The sequence below is a fragment of the Ixodes scapularis genome, unplaced genomic scaffold (assembly GCF_016920785.2).
Source record: "Ixodes scapularis isolate PalLabHiFi unplaced genomic scaffold, ASM1692078v2 PGA_scaffold4__175_contigs__length_147842914, whole genome shotgun sequence".
NCBI lineage: Eukaryota > Metazoa > Arthropoda > Arachnida > Ixodida > Ixodidae > Ixodes > Ixodes scapularis.
This window is the reverse complement of record NW_024609879.1, coordinates 57,401,222-57,422,447: the sequence shown is the minus strand read 5'-3', so window position 1 is coordinate 57,422,447 and position 21,226 is coordinate 57,401,222. Positions and strand designations below refer to the sequence as shown.

The 21,226-nt window shown below is 43.0% G+C and overlaps 1 protein-coding gene across 1 annotated transcript in view; it reads left to right on the top strand.

Annotated features, from left to right (window-relative positions):
- The window catches only part of LOC121837766, a 28,860-nt gene extending 10,127 nt beyond the window's left edge, over nucleotides 1–18,733 (top strand). The window contains exons 2-9 of the mRNA XM_042293569.1: nucleotides 5,385–5,557; nucleotides 8,826–8,918; nucleotides 9,808–9,916; nucleotides 10,729–10,742; nucleotides 13,138–13,156; nucleotides 15,391–15,509; nucleotides 18,434–18,502; nucleotides 18,581–18,733. Of these exons, the coding sequence (XP_042149503.1) occupies nucleotides 5,385–5,557; nucleotides 8,826–8,918; nucleotides 9,808–9,916; nucleotides 10,729–10,742; nucleotides 13,138–13,156; nucleotides 15,391–15,509; nucleotides 18,434–18,502; nucleotides 18,581–18,733 (749 nt within the window). The remainder of the gene's footprint in view (nucleotides 1–5,384; nucleotides 5,558–8,825; nucleotides 8,919–9,807; nucleotides 9,917–10,728; nucleotides 10,743–13,137; nucleotides 13,157–15,390; nucleotides 15,510–18,433; nucleotides 18,503–18,580) is intronic.
- The last annotated feature ends 2,493 nt before the right edge of the window (nucleotides 18,734–21,226 follow it).

Sequence of the window (21,226 nt, the reverse complement as noted above, 5' to 3'; positions counted from 1 at the left end):
AAGGTACGTGGCCACCTGACGCTGCCAAGTGCCTCTCAAAAATAATAGCCCTAAAAAGACAAAGTGTATTGGCGACTTTGTATTAAGGAACACTTCGAGATGCATACCCGCCGACTTCTTGACCCTATTTTCCAACTGATTCAAGGTTAAGCACTGACAGAGTTCTAAATCCCGATCTTCAACCTTCTTCACCACGACATCCACCCGCTTAAAGTTTTTGTTCATGACGGCTTCAGCTCTTTCACCAAACAGGCCTTCAGGGAACAAGACAAACGAACATTTTTTTTGTCCGACAGCCCTCAAACACCATCGTCCACCAAATAATAGACCAGTGGCTTCCGTTTATTTCCCCCTTTTCAACACCGCCTCGGAGCTTGAAGGACATCCACACATTTTGACGAAAGGAGCTGCCTATACATCTCCGTGGTCCTATATGCCAGCTTCCTTGCACGCATCACCAACTCAGGGAGTCTCAAGGCGGGCTCCACGCAGAACTTGGGGTTAAGTTCCAAGGGCTTGGAAAATTCCGAGGGTACGCTCACCTTGACAAAGGCGGAGAAGCTACCAGCCGCCGGAGTCACTTTTTCTATCGTCTGACGCAGTGTCGGCAGCACGTTCATCGACAGGAACTCTGTGACTTCCACAATTAACTTGCACATTTCCAAGTGCCTTTTCCCTATGTGCGCCGAGCTGTGATGCACTTATACCGTGGTGTAATATTGTTATTTTTATTATATTTAATAAACGTTCTTCATATTCTCAAAGTGATGATCTGCCTCCTACTTGGCTAGGATTATATTCATGGGACTGCAGCGACAAAAAGCCCTAAATTCAGTTCTGGCCTTAAGTAACGTATTTGATTGGTTTAACTTGCGGCGCCGAAAAGTCATTATTTCAGAGAGTAATAAAGGTACTATCCGGTTCAAATGAAATGCAAATAACGGAGCGCGTGGCTCTAGACACATGCCGCGCCTTCCGAAGGCCTCTAAAAACTGATAAAACTACGGGGTGGAGAGTAGGGCGCTGCGAGGGCGTGCATCCTACTCCAATGTGTTTAACCCAGCATAACCCAAGCTTGGACGCTGTGTCGGTACTGCACTGGAGGTTCTGTCAAAACCGCTTTCGATGGCTCGACACCACGCGAGGAAGCTCGCCGTTCGCAGTAGGAGGGGGCTTTTGCGCGTGCGTCCGGGGAGCATGACCGCAGCGTCGCGCTCCCTCCAAACTTGCGCATTTTCTTTATTACGAATTTTTCAATAAGCATTATTCTGTTGGAGCCACATGCTCTCGGTCCCTCAAGAAGACATCTGCGTGGTTCTGATAGCTGACGTCAATTAAGCTTTAATACTTTCCCTGAAGGAACAAACGGCGTTAACTTCTATTTAACGCTTCTGATACACGAGGCGATTACTGACGTGATCTTTAAACAAAATCCTGGCTGCCTGCAAAATGTGGCTTGTCAAAAGGGACCTTTAGCCAACCATTACCGTGGTCCGCGTACCGCATTACCGGTTCCTTTGAAGCATGCTTCTGAGCGCGCGCCCGGGTGATACCGCGGGGCCGCGGGGCTCGCGCTTGAAAGCATGCTGCAAAGGCTCCTGCAGTGCGGTACGCGGAACGCGGTAACGGTTCGCTTCAAGTTCCCATTGATGAAATTACTGCTTAGTTAAAATCTTTGGTGTATGCAGGAACTGCTTAACCAGCATTTTGGCGATCCCAGGGACACACGAGACACAAGTACTAGGGGGTAAACAGGGCGAGCGCTATTAGCTGATATATAAAACTCTGTCGAATAAATGACTTCATTAGGTGTCAGCAACCTTCTTGGGTTGCTGACACCTTCATCTGTCTCGAATTTCGCGAAATTTCTGCTTTACTGCTCACAAAAAAAAAATACAACCCGTACTTAAAAAGAGAAACGGCACAAATTAGGAGGGAGCCTGGCGCTACAGTCATGCTACACGGACGCGTGCGGAAGCAACATGCTCCCGCTGTGCGTGGCGTGTTTCCTCGAGTGGCTTGTTTTCGATCCCACGCTAGCTGTGACACAGACGGAACTTCCAGCGCACCACCGGCCCAGCGTCGAAGCTTGGATTGTGCAGGGTGAGGGTCGAACACGTCGGAGTAAGATACACACCTTCTCAGCGCCTTACTATCCACCCTGCAGTTTTATCAGATTCCAGAGGCCTCTTTGAGCCGCAGCGTGTGTCGACGGCCACGCGCTCTTCTGTTTGTATTTTATTCGAACCCGATACTGCAAATATAGATTTCAAATATTCTAGTCCTACATCTATAAACCTCTAATGGTAAAGTGATAAAGGTATCACTATACAAAAATACACCTTTTGAAACATCAATATGGTTGTGTCGTCCTGTAGTAACACCTCGTTCTTGGTGAAGTTCCCTACGTATATCCTATTCCTATTGCTGTACATCTTATTTGTAAACAAGAACATATTCCACTATATTAATATGGGCGGCAAACACATGAGAGGGGTTTATTTTCGAACTTAAATACGTTGCATGTTTAACCGAAAACCTTTGCAACAGATTGCTAAGAGTCAGGCATTTTAAGACGGCAGAATATAACTGCTCTAAAGAGAACTGCCGAGAAATATAACGTATAGCAAAAACTGGTGTTGCACCGATGGCACCCGTAGTAGCCCTTTGACATTTACGCACCTTCGACGAACCGATTCAGTGAAATGTACAAGGTGTGCTCGCGCCATATCATTCCCCAATTTTTTTAGCTCGAAAAGGCATGGTATTCTGCCGAAGGAAGCTTGCAATTAATAGGGTTAAGAATAATTTATTCGGCAATATTATTTTTTTTTAAGTTTGGGCGCCTAAACAAAAAAAAAGTGAAAGCCGTTTACAACTCCCTGTAACGCCGAATTAGAGCGCAGCTCTTGAGGAGGAGGAGGGAAGGGTACTGGGGAGGGGGGGTTCAACTGACCAGGGGGGTCACGTGACCCCCCAAGGTCGTCACTGATGACGTCATTAGTGACGATGACGATGCGGATACCGATGACGTCATTAGTGACGTCACTGATGACTTCACCAGTGATGATGACGATGACGATGCGAATGTCGGTGACGTCATCAGTGACGATGACGTCATCGGGGGGTCACGCGACATTGGTGGGGGTCACGTGACTTCGGGGGTCTCGTGACCTCGAGGAGGGGGTCAGGTGACCTCAGGGGAGTCACGTGACTTCGGGGGGTCACGTGACCTCGGGAGGGGTGGGTCACGTGACCCCGGTGGAGGGCTCGCGCGGTGCATTATGGGACATTTCCCATAATGCACCCCGTGGTTACGCCGACGGCGACGCCGACGCCGACGGCGACGCCGCTCAAGCCGGAAACGGGCGTCTAAGAGCTGCGCTCTAAAAATGAACGACGTGCCGAAGCACCGTGTTACGTAATAGCTCATGGTTCTACACTCAAAAAAGTAGAATTTAAGACAAGATTTTTTTTTCATTTGGCGACAGTTACTTAACGTCATTTTTGCTGGAAAGTGGTCAGATCATGAACCGCTCATATGCGTAAGATAATCTACCCGCATGTGTAGTATATTTCACAGACACATGGTTATATATTTTCAAGCCATCAATTTGTAACAAGTTGAGCCGCGACACTTCTATTTACCTTAATACTAAACAAAGTTTGGTGGGATTATATTATAATTTATGTAATCTCTAGGTGCAGTCCACCTTTTGCACTTGTTAATGAGTCGTAGGAAACCCACATATCTTTTTATTTAAGTCGAATATATTTCCTCAGAAAGTAGATATACAGTCCAAAACGTTATTAGGAAGTGCTACCATATATGTTCTCGCGATTTAAATTGACACACAATAATCTAAAAAATAAATTTTGTACATCATTCGCGAAAAAAGTTTATAAAAAGTGGGTAAAAAAATGAAAGCCGTTTACTATTCCCTGTAACGCCGGTTTGAGCGCAGCTCTTTAGGAGGAAGATGGAAGCGTACTGAGGGACAGGTGACTCGTTGAGGTCACGTGACCTCGAGGGGGTCACGTGACCTCAGGGGGTCACGTGACCTAGGGGTGTCACGTGACCTTGGTGGGTCACGTGACCCCCGAGAAGTCACGTGACTTCAGGGAGTCACGTGGCCTGGGTGGGTCACGTGACCTCGGGGGGGTCACGTGACCTCGCGGTTACGCCGACAGCGACGGTGACGCCGACGCCGCTCAAGCCGGAAACGGCCCCTAAGAGCTGCGCTCTAAAAAGTGAAAGCCGTTTACAACTCCCTGTAACGCCGAATTTGAGCGCAGCTCTTGAGGAGGAGGGAAGGGTACTGGGGGGTGGGTCACGTGACCTTGGGAGGTCACGTGACGATGCCGATGACGTCATCAGTGACGTTACTGATGACGTCATCACTGACGATAACGATGCGGATACAGATGACGTCATCAGTGATGATGACGATGACGATACAGATGCCGGTGACGTCATAAGTGACGTCACTGATGACGTCATCAACGATGATGACGATGACGATGCGGATGCCGGTGACGTCATCAGTGATGTCACTGGTATCCGCATCATCATCGTCGTCAGTAACGTCATCAATGACGTTAATGATGACGTCATCAGTGACGATAACGATGTGGATACCGATGACGCCATCAGTGATGATGACGATGACGATGCGGATGCCGGTGATGTCATCAGTTACGTCACTGATGACGTCATCAGCGGCGATGACGTCATCGCATCGTCATCAGTGATGATGACGATGCGGATGATGGTGACGTCATCAGTGACGTCACTGATGACGTCATCGGGGGTCACGCGACCTCGGAGTGGTCCCGTGACCTCGGGGTGGTCATGTGACCTCGGGGTGGTCACGTGACTTGAAGAGTCACGTGACTGGGTGTCACGTGATCTTGGGGGTCACGTGACCTCTTGGGGTCACGTGACCTCTTGGGGTCACGTGACCTTGGGATGACCTTGGTGGTCACGTGGCCGTGTGGTAACCTTGGGGATCACGTGACCTTGGGATGACCTTGGGGGTCACGTGACCTTGGGGTGACGTTGGTTACGCCGACGGCGACGGCGACGCCGCTCAAGCCGGGAACGGGCCCCTAAGAGCTGCGCTCTAATATATGCAAAATTGATTAGTCTTACGTTTATGTTCTCAGGGATCGGACACTTTTTCATTTGAAATTGGAAAGGCACAAACAATGTAATATAGTTATTGAACTAGTATAACAGTAACCGTTAATAAAAGCAGGGTCCGTTATTTGCATTCTCTGAGCATTGCAGCCACATCGATTTTAAAACTACAGAAATCATAATATAACAAAACTACTGGCAGAATACCTAATGATAAGGAAATACACATCTATTCCAAACGCAGCTCGTTCGACAGGCAACGTCGTCTATCCAAGGCTTCTCGAGGCAAGAGGACTGGACGCTGACAAGGTTTTGTACATTCAAGATGACATTGTTCTCAATCTGCAAAAGACTTCAGTGCTCTCAGAAAGCTTTGTGTTTAGCAATAACAATAATGGAAGAAGAGTCGACAAACTTGTAAGTTTTCAATTGAACGAATGCATACATAAAATATAAATTTTTCTTTCAGATCAAACTGTTATATTATGAAGGTCCAATGAGATCAAGTGGTGTGCGTTTTATAGTTACTGACAAGATGAGAATGGCAACGCGTGTCTTTCTAAAGCCCGACCTCCAGCCTGCACACCACGCCTTCCGCCGTGCTTCAGTTTTACGCGTGCACTCGAGGTGCACGAGACGCCGAAGCATTGTCAAAAGTAGGGACTCTGGCTGGATGTAGAACAACAGAAGCTCCTCCCTGTCATTCTCATCATGTGAGCGACTATAACTGCATTGCTATTTATTACGCCGGAGTGCCCCGCTAAATAATCTTTAAAAAATACAACTCATAACACGAGGAGGTATTTGTCCTATGGTTATCCCGTTTTCTATTGTTCCCAATCATTTCTCAATGTACACCTCAAAAAGGTGGTTTTATATCTATAAATATATCATAGGGTGCTTTTATCATGTGTAGTATTCGGAAGTCTTCAAGTACGTATACCAGCCTTCAAGCTCAAGTCTATGGTGCAGGAAGCGAGCCTGCAAGTACTGCATAAAGCTGCAGTACCTGCTCAAAGTAGTTCAGCAACCTCCAGTAAAAATCTAATTCCTTCAGCAACCCGTTATTTTATTCGGAAATCAATAAATTATAAATATGGACTGGGAGAATCGAGATATTGATATAGTATTTTATGGTTTATGAGGGAAACGCTTTTATGATTGCGTTCAACTGAAATATTTTAATACACAGTTGGTTTTAACAACCTCCTGCCTCAGCATAGTCTGCACTGAACATTATATATTTTCGGCCACTTTTTCGCCCTTACTTGAAATCAGGAACGTCTAATATTTCTGTACTCCAATAATGGCAGTTCTGCTACTAAAGTCATGGCCGGGGCGCAGTAAATTAAAAAAAAGGAAATATATTGCCATATATCTTTGCTTGGCCTTATAGGGCACAATATGAACCTTGATTTGTTAAAATGAAAAGATTGAGGATAATTATCTTTTCGAAATGAGTTTCGAAAATTGCATAATGAATGCCCCTGACTCTATTTGAGTCACTTTTTGGAAAGGATGAACGTCTTCACTTTTGATGAAAACTTGCACGGGTTTTAAAATGCTAATTCATAAGAAAAAACTTCAGGTTTTTGCATCTTTAATTTTGAGTTACAAAGGTCTGAATTTGGACAGTTTCCCATTATACGTCGTAGTCATTTTTTTCACGAATAAAAATGCTTTTAAACAACAAAAATGTTTACCTTATTTTGCTGCATCCCCGGTCTCTGCACAAAATATATTAAACTCAAAGCAATAAACAAACGCGCGCGCGCGCGCGTGTGTGTGTGTGTGTGTGTGTTTGTTTGTTTGTTTGTGTATGTGTGTGTGTGTTTAGCTATCCAAAATGACGACTCCGTGCAAATAGCGAAATGCGCATTTAACCGACAACGACTTTCGCCTTTTGTTAAAAAATAAATTATATATATATATATATATATATATATATATTGTTTCTAAATGTTTGGAGACTTTTTTTCCGCGCAAGCAACAAAATAATTTTTGTGAGAATTACACATGTCGACGGGACATAGTTGCAAAAAAAAAAAAGATTAAGTTTGTTTGGTCTGTTCGATGCCCTTTAAGAAAGCGATCGCTAACTCACTTCGCCTTATTTACATAATGAGCCTGGCAGATCGCCACGAGAAGCGGCCGCCGAAATTCAAAAGGTAGAGCGGTAGGCAACGGCTGAGAGGAGAGCCACGTGACGGGCACCCCGCTGCGGCGAGACGGCGAAACACACTTTTCTCGAGCGATGGAATGTCCGCTCGTGCTTCTCGCGTTCCTCGCGCTACCGCTTTTTTTCTCGTCGGGTTTGAAAACCATGTTTCGGGTCCTCGCCACTACAAAAGCTGCGCGCTGACGTCCAGGTTCCCCTAGAAATGCTGTGTGCTACCAGATCCTCGCGCTCCAAATCTGCGACCGGAATTTTATGGCTCCGTTGTCGAACTGCCAGGCTTTGTGAGTATGAAGGAGGCTATGCCATAACTTAAAAAAAAAGACTGAACCTGGAAAAAAAAACAAAAAAAAAACCTTCCTATTGTTTAGGGAAGGCATCGCTCAAAATTAAGATTCGTCGAACAAAAAAACTTGTTTCCCCAATGTTTAAAAAAAAAGAAAACTTGTTTTCCCCAACTGCTTTTCGATGATTGTACTGCTTGACATGATTATGCTGATGATGATGATGATTATGATGATGATGATAGAGTTTCTTCCTAACTAGTCTGCGCTCTGAGGTTCAGCGAACTCAGAGCGCACATTAGTTGACGGGCGCTCTGATCATCATCGCACAGGGGTACAATTTTGGTTTCGCCCGCAAAGCCAAATATTTGTATTCTAGTATATATATTTAAAAAAAAACACATTCATTTTACACCAACATTTACTTTTAGATTTGCCTGCCCTGACCAGGTAAAACAAAATCTTTCCCTAGGTTCAGTGTCCTTTTAAACAGATACAAAGATCAACTAGTTACCCTTTCCTGACGGTTTCTGGTACTTTAATACTGAACGGGATCTCGGATAATAAAACTGACACAAAAATGGTGAAGTAATCTTTTCTCAAAATAGAGCATTTAATATTAATTGTTTGTTTAGTTATACGTAAGGAAGGATAGAAATGTGAAGTCATTACCTCCTTCCGTGCACAGTGTGGTATAGGTAACACCTCAAATGAGAATTAATGTGGCGTCGCAAGTCATATTTAAGCAACACTATTCAACTGTATCTAGACCTCACTACAAATGCTACTCATGCCAAAGAGGGTACTTCTTGCGTAATGCACCGTTAGTATTCCTTCTGTCATGAAAGGCACGAATAACACCGGCGTGTTCTACTTAGTCTTAGCTTATGCTTGCTTTATAGAAACAAAGGTGATATGTCGCAGAATTTTTTGAGGTTCATGACCTGTTCTTCGGATGAGTTTTGAAAGGCTGTGGACGTTTGTGTCCCATTCTTTTGTCGAATATAAAAGAGTACCTCTAAGTAAGCTTAAAAATGAATACGAACATCATATGTGGTAACGACAAAAAGGGACTTATTGTGTGATAAAGATATTTCTAAAATGTAAAAAATAACACCTCTGACGTTTCGTACATGAAACATATTATACCACTGTTTTATTTTTGAATGATCAAGTTTTGCTTTTTGATAGCAGGTATTTATATCAATGAATTTCTGTTACTCAGATGAACGGAAAGGAGCTTGAAGCAAACTTGTATCACGATCGAGCCCGAATGGCGTCAGTTACTTTAGAAGAAAAGGAAGGCAGAGTTGAAGTGGTACGCAGCTTCTTTCATTCACTGTGTGTTAAACAACGATCCAGCAGAATCAATGGGCTTTCCAGATGACACAATTCAACCGATGACTTGATTAGAAATTCTAACAAAAGTTCTTAAACTAAAAGTTTAGTGGCTGTAAGGGAGACTGGAGTTTAAAACATAATAGACGTGAGTTAGCTTTATTCGAAAATAACAATCAGATGTAGATCCGACAAAAATTCCGTACGACATGTTTTAATCTGGCGTTTTCCGAAATATTTTTATTTCCAAGTCGAAGTAATATTTTTGTTGTCTGCATGTCCTCAGTGAAAATAATTATATGAGTGCGTCCAATGACTATCCAAAAACGCAAGATTTTATAAAAACTTATCTTGATTTAATAATCTTGGAGATGATTATTAAATCTGGAGTATAAGAGCACTCTCTCGAATAAAAGTTTGATTTGGTATTGATCAATCGAATGGAGTAAAAATCAGCATCGCTCAATCCTCGTGCAGAATTTACTGCACTGATGAACTAGATGAGAAGATACAAGCACGGATGTAAGGGAAAGGTTAAGCGACTATGTGGTTTTAAACGCCAATCCCAGGCACCACATTACTATGGGCCAATGTCAGCTCAAAGAAAAGGGCTAAATATAAAAAAGTTGAAATAAGAATTAAAATAGAAATGTTCTCGGACCAGTTAAATGTTAGACATATGGCATGCGCGCTTCCTTGTATTTTATATTCTCTTCGCTTTTTGGTGTTTAATCTCCAATGACTTACTCCTCTCCTGATTGTAAACAATATATCTTTTTTAATATTGAAAAAAAAAACTCATTTCTGCCTTACGAATGCCAAACCTTATCTACGATACGGCTTTATTACTGTATTTTTTTTTTCTGCAGAAAGGAATTGTTAGCGAGACGCTAAGAATTGCCCCTCTTCCTCTAAGTGCCCGATCAGAAGACGGTCATATTCCCCACGAATTACTTCAACTGGATCAACGTCACCAAGGTAGAGGCAGATTTCAAGGTAGGAGTGTTGAAATCACGTACGATGTTGGCATATAAATCAAATGTTTAAACAAAAACTATTTCGATTGAATGTTCCTTGTGTGTGTGTTCTTGTGTCTTTTTACCTGATCCAAAAATTATACAAATAATTATTATATATTCGTATTATTATCATTATCTTAATAATAATAATAATAATAATAGTAATTTATTTGTCAATGTACTGTATGTCCACTGCACAACGCATGTTCATCAAAGCCTTCTTGAAATTGCTTGTGTGACTAAAACAAAGTTGCGGGTAGAATATTATAAGAATCTATAACAAAAGTTGTGCAATAAACAAACTTTCAAACTTGAACTGTTTTTACAGCAGATTCAGTCAGCAGTACCAGGAAAATCTTTAAATTTTCATAAAGAACACGATATTAAATTCTTAAAATCCGGTCATGTCACTTAACACCACTGAATTGTTTCTCAAAAAGTTATGGTGTAGGTCGTTCACTCATGGAGTATGAGGTACTCAATGTGAAAAATAAATCACAAAATCATTATTGAAAGAAAAGACAAAAGAGGACACTTAAGAAAGCTTACGTGTAAGAACGCGAAACATTCCTACAAACACCGTTTTCCTACAAGCAGCGCACCACGCCTTCCCTTTTCACACGGCGCTCTGGTGGTGACATCACGCTCCCCTACTGCGCAGGCGCGGCGAACCCCGCGGGCTACACGGCTCCCGTGACGATGCATGTGCATTGACGTGTTTTTCTTTGTGTTATTTTATTTCTGAAGCGCGTCCGCTTTCGCCTCGTGCAGACCCACCATCTTCGGTGACGAAGCGTTGCAGTGCTTTTGGCCAATAGGAATTGAACTGACTTTGCGCTGGTCAATGGGAACTCAACTGCCGTTTCGTTGCTACAGATGGTTACAGACAACGCCGGCTTCGCTCCATAGGTCAGTAAATGCTTTCGAATCACAAATACAGAGCAGCATTTGACACTATTGAATTATATTACAGAGAAATACTTGGTTTAGAAAACACATCTTGTGACAACATTATTGATACGCAAAAGGAACAAAATAAAAGAAAGTACTCCAAAAGTGGTTATAAAAATAAAAATAATTCAGACAAGAAGCTCTAAATGCTTAGAGAAACATATCGGTGGATGGAAGATGGCGAAGCAATTTACTAAGCTTTTTTTAAGGGTGAAGTCAGGAAAATTAGAATGGAAGAATTTAAAGTTTGAGGAACGAAGAAAGACAGACGGTTCTTGCCATGACGAGTGTAACATGCACGTTCGAAAAATCGTGAAACCGTTCGTAGTCCTCGCATGTTCAGAAGAAATGTGTTAAAGTCGTCATTCCAGTAGTGCTCAAGCACTACCGTTTCAACAAACAGAGATTCAAAGTTGAACATAGATAATATTTGAAACATATCCAGAGAGGAAGTGGCAGGATTCTAATAAACTTTCCGCAGCATTCCTTTTGAGAATTGTATTTACATTCGACATTCATATTTCAGAGCATTTTCCAAAAAAGGTAATGCCATTCCGTAGAGTACAATATGCTGATGAGTAAGGTATGAGCTTTTGAGGATTAAATAGACGAAACGTCTTGATGTTATGCATTAATCAAGAAACGCTTCTTGGCATAGAAAAGAGTTGAGTGAGGTGCGAAATACAAAAAAAAAGATATCAGAACTAAAATTAATACCTAGATACGTCACGGTGATTGAGAAAACAATTGGAGTACACTCAAAGGTGACACAATGTTACGTGTGAAGCTAAACATTAATATCTAGGTCACCAACTTAAAGGGGATTGTGAAAACATACTAACTTTTTTAAAATATTGATATCTATAAAATTGTTGGCGAACCAGTTAATTAATTCTAGGGAACTTTCCTAGAGCATTCCCATAAGACTTGAATGCGAGAGATATGTCTTGTTAACAAAAAATAATGTCGTTTGTGTATTTAAAAATAGTACAATTTGAAACTGGGTAGACGTGGCATTGACGTAGATATAAAATAAAATAATAAATGTGAAAGAAACGAGCTTTGAGGAACACCAGCTTTTAAAGAAACGTTGGAGATATGTGTCCCGTTGATTGAAACCTGCTGTGACCGATCTTGAAGAAAATTGGTTAGCAAAGTAAAACAAAGGACGCTGGAAACCAACAGGACAAGGTTCTTGTAACAAACTAAAATGGCTCACAATGTCAAACACTTCATTCAGATCGAGAAAGCAGGCACAAATAAACAGATTATGCTAAAAACCTAAATTCAAGTCGCCAGCTAGTGATTCAAGAAGGGGATGTGTCCCACGTCAAGGACGAAACAGTATTTGGTGGGGGACAATAGGTTATATTAGTCTGCAAAAGAAGAAATAGGAATGTATTTAAATTTTTTTATATATTTTACCAAGGCGTGGTAAACCGATATTGATTAGAAAAATAATAATTATTATAATCATAATAGTACTCTATTAGAAAAACCAGCATGAAAATCAAACTGGTCAAGCTGGTAACTAAGCTGGGCAAACTGGTCAATGTGGTAGTCAAACTGGTTTAACTGGCAATCAAGCTGGTTTAAACTGGCAAGCCATAATTTAAGCTGGTCAGTCTGGTTTTAGTAAAAACCAGCATGGTCTGACTACAATTTCGTTTTAGGTTCAATCTGGTGTAGCTGGGAGCCAGTCTTGTGCTAACTGGTCAAACTGGTTTTCTATGGAGCCGATGTGGTCTAGCTGGGAGACAAGCTGGTTAAGGTGGGTGACAAGCTGGTGAAGCTGGTCGAATTCATATTCGTGGCGGCCAAGCTGGTCTTGCAGGGAGCGCGCACGCCAAGGTTGGCTAGAGATGGTCGAACTGGCATTGCTGGGAGCGCGCGCGCCAAGGTCGGCCTAATTTGGAGAGAGGCCACGTCCTGATCTTTGTCCTCTCGTTTTTGGTAGACGACCGGGCGCTTCACGCGCGCTGCGAGCTGCCTTTGTATGCGAGAAACGAGAGAGAGAGGGGTAGGAACGGAGAATTTGGGACACGTTTGGTTAGGTTGTGCAGATTTTCGAAGGCACGGCTGTATGCGCGTTGTTTGGAGACTAGAACGACGCTGCAAGCGAAGTGGGTTTTGGGGAGACATCGAGCGGCAGTCCGCTTAGTGCGGGAAGACGTCGGACGTCCCGACTGAAGCGTCGCTTCGTGTCTTCGAACGTGTGTGTGCTCGTAGATGACGGTGGTGCCGAAGAGTATGGCCAATTCCATCCAAGCTACACGGATTTCCTCGTCTCTGCTGACCACGCAAGAGGCCGCTTCACCCCCCTCACTGGCGGGACCCAGGTTTGCTTCTCTCATCCGTGTAGTATATTTTTTTTGTTATGGCCTGTTTTTGGAGTGTGTCTAGTGTTTTTCGTGTTGAGAGATACGCAATCCGGTTTTATTAATATTGTTTTCTTTGCACCGAGAGCCTCTGTCTGTGCGTCGGTTAGTACTGTGCCAGCGCCAAGGATATGTAGCAAATGAGCTCATGTGAGCAGGCCGCAAGTACGTAAATAATAAATTGGATGCCGAGTTGGCTTTTCTGAAGAGCTTGGCTTGTTTCTCCTGCGCATTATTTTAAACACGTTAAACTGGTTGCAAAGTCCACTAGCATGACCAGCATGCCAAACTAGAAATGCTGGGGCAATAACCCAGCTTGAAGCTGGGACCAGATCAAGCAGCATGACCAACATGCCAAACTGGGCATTCTGGGGCAATAACCCAGCTTGAAGCTGGGACCAGCCTAAGCTGTTTTTTAAATAGCGTAATATTATTAACAATAATAATATAATAATAGTAATATTATTATTATTATTATTAATAACAATAATAAAAATGCCTAATGTTTATAGCGCCCACAAAATATATAGGTATGCTATGTGCTGCACAAATACAATAAGTTCAAACACGAAAATCTAGTTCCTAAACTAGATCATGAAGTTCAAGCAAAAAAAAAGCTGACTATATTTAAAACAAATTCTACATAGTTAACATCCCTTGTGCATATACTATCATAAAACTAAGGTCCTGGAGACCAGTAACATAGCAAGATCGTATCATTGTACTATATTATAAAGTCGGACAAGCTGTGTTTAAAATCGGACACAGAAAGCTGCTTTATTAGTGCGAAAACATTAACTGTACCATAGAGCGAGTCGACGTCATCAGCTTCGAAGCCGCGCAAAAAGCCACGTCAAGCAGCAGCTAAATTCCTCTCTCCCAATGGAACGTAGTGAAGCAACGACCTGAAGCCGCGCAAAGAGCCACTGAAAACGGCAGCGAAATGAAGCCGAAATCTCAAGGAGTGGGCCCCCGCACGTCAGTTTCAAGAAGTGCCACACTTAGGCGCTGTGTGCCCCTCGCCGCCAGGGTGCCTTCACACACTTTCGCCACGCCTGTCTTAGGGTGGCGGCATCTCGGCCATTTCTATGCCCAGAATGCACGCGCTTCGATCTCGTTCGGAGCGAGCGCTTAGCCCTGCCCGGTGCTTTGGCGCCATTTTAAGGCCCATTCGGCACGCGCAGACAGTTTTTAATACAACACTGGGTGTCTTCACCCTATGACAGACGCACATTGAGGCACCCTACTCGCCGCCAGCGCGCCGGTAAAAGGAATCGGCTGGCGGCGGGGCAGCCCGCTTGTGCAGACTCACAAGGAGCGGCATGGCCGATGTCAACGCAGCGCGGCCACTTTACGAGGACGCCTTCAATAACGACATTCATGCTTTCGCATTCACAACTCATTAAAGGTGTTTAGGTGCACCTCGAGCTTTTTTATTCGCGCATTTTATACTTAACATTTTCCTTGATCGGCTTCCATAAGAAGAGATAAAAAAACGACAACTTTGTGCTGCACTGTTCGCAATCCTTTTTTCCCAACAGAGAACTTGTTTTGCGGCAGATAGTTTAAATTATTAAGATGCCACTTAGAATCTAAATTACATTAATCAGAAAATGTATTCCTCACTCCAGACTTTTTTTCCAGCATACACTTGTTTGAAACTACCGGGTGTTTGTGAGAAACCCGAACCCGGCTTTTCGCACCGCAAAGATAGACTGGCCATTACGGGGAGCTCCAGCTCCGCCAAATTTTAGGCCCAGCCGTTCGAGCAAAATGCCAAAGTTTCAGCACCAACGGTTGTCTTATTCAAAAGCTGTAAGCGATTTTCTGGAAATTTCAATGGAAAAATGGATGCCGACGGAGCTTTCGAATACATGGACCTCCATGCCACCGGAAACCGCAAACGGGCGAAAATGAGCCCCATTTTCCAATTAAAAATTTGAAAAATCCCTTATAACTTTTGAATAATATAACGGTCGGTGCTGAAACTTTGCTACGCTGTTCGAACGGTTGGGGTTACGTTCTGTCGGAGTTCGAGCACCCTATGCAAATGGAGCATTTTAATTCTATAGTATTTCGATGGCTTTTCTTACGGCTCGTTCAGGACTTCAGCGCAATAATATTTTTCATGCAGAACTGAAAATTGTGGTCGATGATAATCACCGAAGTGCCTTCGGATCCGATCAAGATTTAGTAGAATATTTAGCGACCTGTATGAAACTGGTAATGTATGTGTCTCTTAAATATTTAGATGCATGTGACAAGTTGCATTCATGAAGACCTAAAAAGTCAGGTTTACGTCTCATTAGACGGTGTATCATTTTGAGCTTACAATTTGCAGAAAAAAAAAGAAACGTGAAATATACATTAAGCAAGTTGTACAGGTGAGGAGTTACAGCCCACGGGGAAAGGGTGGGGGGGGGGGGGGGGGGAGCATTATATGGAGGGCTAATTATTGCACGAAAAAAAAACAACAGAAATTTAAAAATACTTCATTAACTTTTTACTAGTGAACATAAACATGATAAAACACCAGATAAATAAACAAGCGAGGTGGTTAACGTTACACATGATTCTAACCGGGGACGACGGACGATAAGAGGGACAAGAAATCAATCTATCGTTTTAAATAAAAAAAAATCGTTTCAAATAGAAACTGGATTCGCGTCATCGAAAGCCACTAAATCAGTCAATAATAGATATTTGCTACGCGTGCTTCGTTTCTCTGGGCGTTTAAAATTTAAAAAAAAATCGCACTGATCGCGCGTTCTTTTATGTTGCTTAACATTCCTGTTTTAACACCGCCAGCCTTGCACCCCAATCACCGGTCGTAATTTTAGCACCACCGCGCTTCCCATGCACTCCAAGTCGATCTCAAATTAATTCATTTAGTGCTTCTTGATGACGCTATTGTGTTTCTAATTTGAATTATATATTTATTATAGTCAATAAAATGATAAATACATTTTAATTAATATTGGTCTTATCGGGGCGATTAGATCTTTATTTAACAACTACATCCGTTCCAGACCAATCCGTTGTGCAGTTTCTGCACTCCTCCAGATGCTTAGCCAACTACGAATTTGCTGCATTATTTTTAACATTCCTTTTGTGTTCTGTTAAACGATCGTTCAAACACCGAGAGGTTTGGCCTACATACTTAAAACCACGCGCCAAAGGAACCTCATACACAAAGCCTACGCTACACGCACCGACTTTTCCCTATGCGCCTTCTGACAGCCCCTCTGAACCGTTTCAAAAGGTCTCAATCTATCTAACCTAAAATCCGTGCTGAATACGACATCCACGCCATATTTTTTTGCACATGCTCTAAGATTGTGGCACACCTCGTGAAAATACGGAACCACAGCGTACCTATTCCTGATTTCTTGCGTCTTCCCCTTTTTCTCCCTGCACTGTAGGGCAATCTGCCTTTTGATGTACTCTTCCCCATAGCCTGCCCTTACCACTCTTTCCCACTGTTTTTTTTAGTTTGCTCTGTTCAGGAAGGGTTGGACCAAGTTTTGGAACAAGTAGTAACGTCAGCGGCGCCAGAGTTGAGATTCACGTTAGAGAGGCCAAGGGGCGAGGTCCTGCAATTTCTCGACCTGCGTTTGCATTTGGAACGAGGTCTTTGTTGGGAGTATGGGAAGGAAAACCCAAAACCAGTTCTGTCAAAGAGTAGCTGTCACTCGAAAAATGTAAAAGTCGGGGTAGTCAGATCTTTGATTAGTAATGCTTTGGTGAGATCATGCATGCATTTCGGACCGGAGGCACTAAAAAACCAGTGGGAAAGACTGGTAATGGCAGGCTATGGGGAAGAGTACATCAAAAGGCAGATTGCCCTACAGTGCAGGGAGAAAAAGGGGAAGACGCAAGAAATCAGGAATAGGTACGCTGTGGTTCCGTATTTTCACGAGGTGTGCCACAATCTTAGAGCATGTGCAAAAATATATGGCGTGGATGTCGTATTCAGCACGGAGTTTAGGTTAGATAGATTGACACCTTTTGAAACGGTTCAGAGGGGCTGTCAGAAGGCGCATAGGGAAAAGTTCGGTGAGTGTAGCGTAGGCTTTGTGTATGAGGTTCCTTTGGCGTGTGGTTTTAAGTATGTAGACCAAACCTCTCGGTGTTTGAACGATCGTTTAACAGAACACAAAAGGAATGTTAAAAATAATGCAGCAAATTCGGAGTTGGCTAAGCATCTGGAGGAGTGTAGATCTTTATGTTCCGTCCCGGTGGACGTATAACTCACTTGTACAATTCGCATTAGTGTAACTTTCACAGTTTTTTTAATACCTTAAGCCTAATATCAGACACCGTATGTTTCCTTTTTCTGCGTATGTTCAAATTTGTGAGTTTGTGCATAAATATTCTTCAGAGCCACTGCTTGTTCAATTTTAATTTGCGTTTTGTTAGTGTTGTACTTTATAAAGGAACCCAATCTTCACGCATACTATTCCGGACTGTCGGGGAGGAAGCATTACTCCTTCCGTGGACGATCATGTTATAACAGTAATGTAGTGCAAATATCTTTGAAGCTAAACATCGTACTTATATCCAGATCCACACACTTAAAGCTTACGTGTTTGCGGCATCGCTTGAGTGTGATTTGATTGTCGTCAGCAACAGCCTGGTTGGGGCTTAGACACTGTGCTGTGTATCCGCAAGTAAGGCTGAGCAACAACACGTTCCGCGCATTCGATACATGGAGATATAATTCAATGCGGAGGGAAAGTCGTATTCTTCTTACGCAGAAGTCGCAGTGATGTCAGAGCGACGCCGGGCTCAGATTGATTTTAACTGAAACGATAGTGGGTAGACCGAAATGCTTGAAGCCTTGATGTCTACCCACTATTTTTGTTTTTCAATTAGCCAATACGAGCTCGGCATTCTGACATCATCTGAACCCCTGTGCAAGAAGCAGACGAACTTCCGCCTACTTAGGTTTACTAAAATCCTAAAACCACGCGTACATGGACTGGAGCTCGCGCTGCGTTACCGCCAGTAGGGCAGTAGCACTGTAATCATCTAAAATGGAAAAGCCAATAACTACATTTTTATTCATGGAAAATGCTAGCTGAGTTTATTGTAACTCGTTGCCAATTGCAGGCTTGCTAAGGATTTCAATGCATTAAATTTCGCAGGTAAACATTCGGTATGAAGACACATCAGATCCAATGGTCCAGTTCCTGCTAACCACAGTTGAAGTAGCGGTACGTGAGGATTGCGTTTATTATTTTACTGTAGTCCCTGACTTCAAGCAATAACTTCATTTTTGTTGCGATTTCTAGGATCCTCGTTTTGATGAGGTGTTCTTCAGCTATGATGTGGAATGCCCAAGCCGTTCAACCAAAACTTACATGGACCCAGTCAGGATGATTAACAAAACTGTAGAGTTGTATGGAAACAGTAGCGAGGATATTACAGTTTTCGTCACATCGTAAGTCAAATATTGTCCTATTCTCTTTCAACGAAGACCGAAAGAAGTAGATATATCGGTGTATTGTAGACGAAGTTTCTAAACTGATGCAATGAGGATCCAATAGGTCAAGGAATTTCTCAGCAATATTAAAATAAACAGGCTGCTCTGGCGTTTTGTGAGTTTATATATGGGCCAGATATGTAGAATATTTGTTTATTAATGTAAACTTTTTCACTAGTTTCAGTAAAGGTTCAACAATAGCATAAACGCAATGGATGTCAGACGCGTAGACCATATTTGCTCTAAATGATGTGAAAACGTGAGGAGTTTTAAGTCCGGGTTGGGATATCTTCTTAAGATTGTCCGTCTAACGTCATGAAGCAGGAAATATCTCTGCACTGTTAGCCATTTGTGAAGCGCAGTCAAGCGCCATCGACGGTCTCCATAATATGGTCACTGCTTACAGCCAGATCCGTGCAACTAATCCCGCGTTGTTGTCAATAAAATTTACCGTATCGCATATGTGGGCGGCGAGCTCGTGATATGAGCCGCCCACCTTGTGAATGGGATACGAGATAAAGAGAAAGAAGAAATAATTTTGTTTTGAGCCCGGCTGAGAAAGACGTCGTTTCCTTCACCGACGGGTCCCAGCTTTGGATTACGCCATGACCCACGCGAGGTAGCCCAAGCGCGTAAGTCCTCATCATCAGACCAGGCGGCCGCGACGAGCCCAGGTCTCTCAGATACAACACGAGTCACAGCTGAACGCCGACGCAAAACTCGTTTTCATCATGCTATGTGTCTGCGGGGGGATCGTAGCCTCGGAGAATTGTGAAAGCAGCAAAATACTTCGTTTTACATGAAGTCCAGACGCAGCCGACGCTAGGAGCTGAGGGGGCCAATCAGACAGCGTCAAAAGCGCGCCGTCATCCTGACCGTCGTCATGTTTCTGTATAGGTCCTATCATCGCAGAAAATATTTTAAACAGAAAAAGCCCGGACACTTGCTGTTTCAACGCAGCATTATTGGTCTTACTAGCTCGTAGCCAGACTTGTACAGGTTACTAAAATGTAAGAAATAACATTTAGCCTTGGGTAATTTACAATTACCCATGGCTAAATTGTAACTAATTAGAAACACAATAACACTCCATAAAAGTGAGTGACCATTTCTTCAGAAAGTAATTCGTTACTTTCGCGGCGTCACTTTTAACCTTAGAGTCATGAGATAAGACGAAACAGAAGCATTGTGATAGCATTTGTTGCCTGCCGCCATTTACATTCTTCTTACCTTGAGGAACATATGCCTCTGAAAAGTCTCATCGGATACTTTCCCTCGTTTCAATGTGAAGGTATCGTCCGCCGCGTTGTGCACCTTTCCAGTTCACCTTCTTTCCAAGTAGGTGCTGCCCCCTGAACGCGCGACGGAGTGGCTAGAAAACAACGCGTCCGCAAAGCCTCTACTACCCATACGACACTCAAAACGTCACCTATATCCGCTTCGCCCAGTGATATGCTGTGACCTAGACACGGCTCCCCCAAGCATCGCTTTTGTCGCCAGTGTGAATTATCTTCGTCCCTGAAATCTATACAAAGAGTCATGCTGTCTCTCTTTCTCTCTCTCTCTTAAACAGGAGGTAGCAAAAAAAAAAAAAAAAAGGTGAAGGGACAAAAGGAGAAGGCGCGCTCAGATCCGCTAGCTGCTCCCGTGCACTTTGATCGGTCTATCTCTCTCTCAAAAAAAAAAAAATAATTCTTTTATTTTTGGAGTTCACCTAACATTGCTTCCACGCAGCATCCATAGCTTTGTATCAGTGTGCTTTGTTCTTCATTCTGGGCGAGCAAGTCGACGAGTTACGATTTGCAAGCAACCAAGCAAAAAAAAAAAAAAAAAAGGTTGGAGTCGAGATTTAGTTTGTCGTGAAGAAAGGATTTCAGCATCTCAAGAATCCCACACACAGAACTTACAGAACTCACTTGCAACCGAGTCGTACCTACTGAGACGAGACCATTTTTTAAACCTCTTGCGACGGATTAGGACCGGATGCACTGCTGCGGAGCTGGTCCTAAGCCGTTGCAAGGGCTTAGGACCTTTGTCTCTGGCGAACCCCCCGGGGGGGGGTTCGCCAGAGACAAAGAGTGCTGGAAGATAATTACCAAAAAATTTGATAAGTGTGATTGTGCGTTATTTAGTTATTTGAAATTCATATTGTGGTCCCCAGAAATAAAGAGAGCTGTAACCTTTCTATTGGGTTTCTCTTTATACGACCTTTCTACCACCAAAGGCATATTAAAGATAGCTTTCGATAGTGAATTTATATTGCAGTTTAGTAAATATTACAAATTTATGACCACCACCGAGAAGACATCTGTGGAAATTCCCATTATTTCCAGAAAAGCTGCGCTGGAAGCGTTCATCAAACAACCGAAGTCATAGCAGCGGGAATGCATATACTGGGTGATTCATCAAAGACTTTCTTAAATCCTTAACGATACGGTGGTTCATAAGAAAAAGA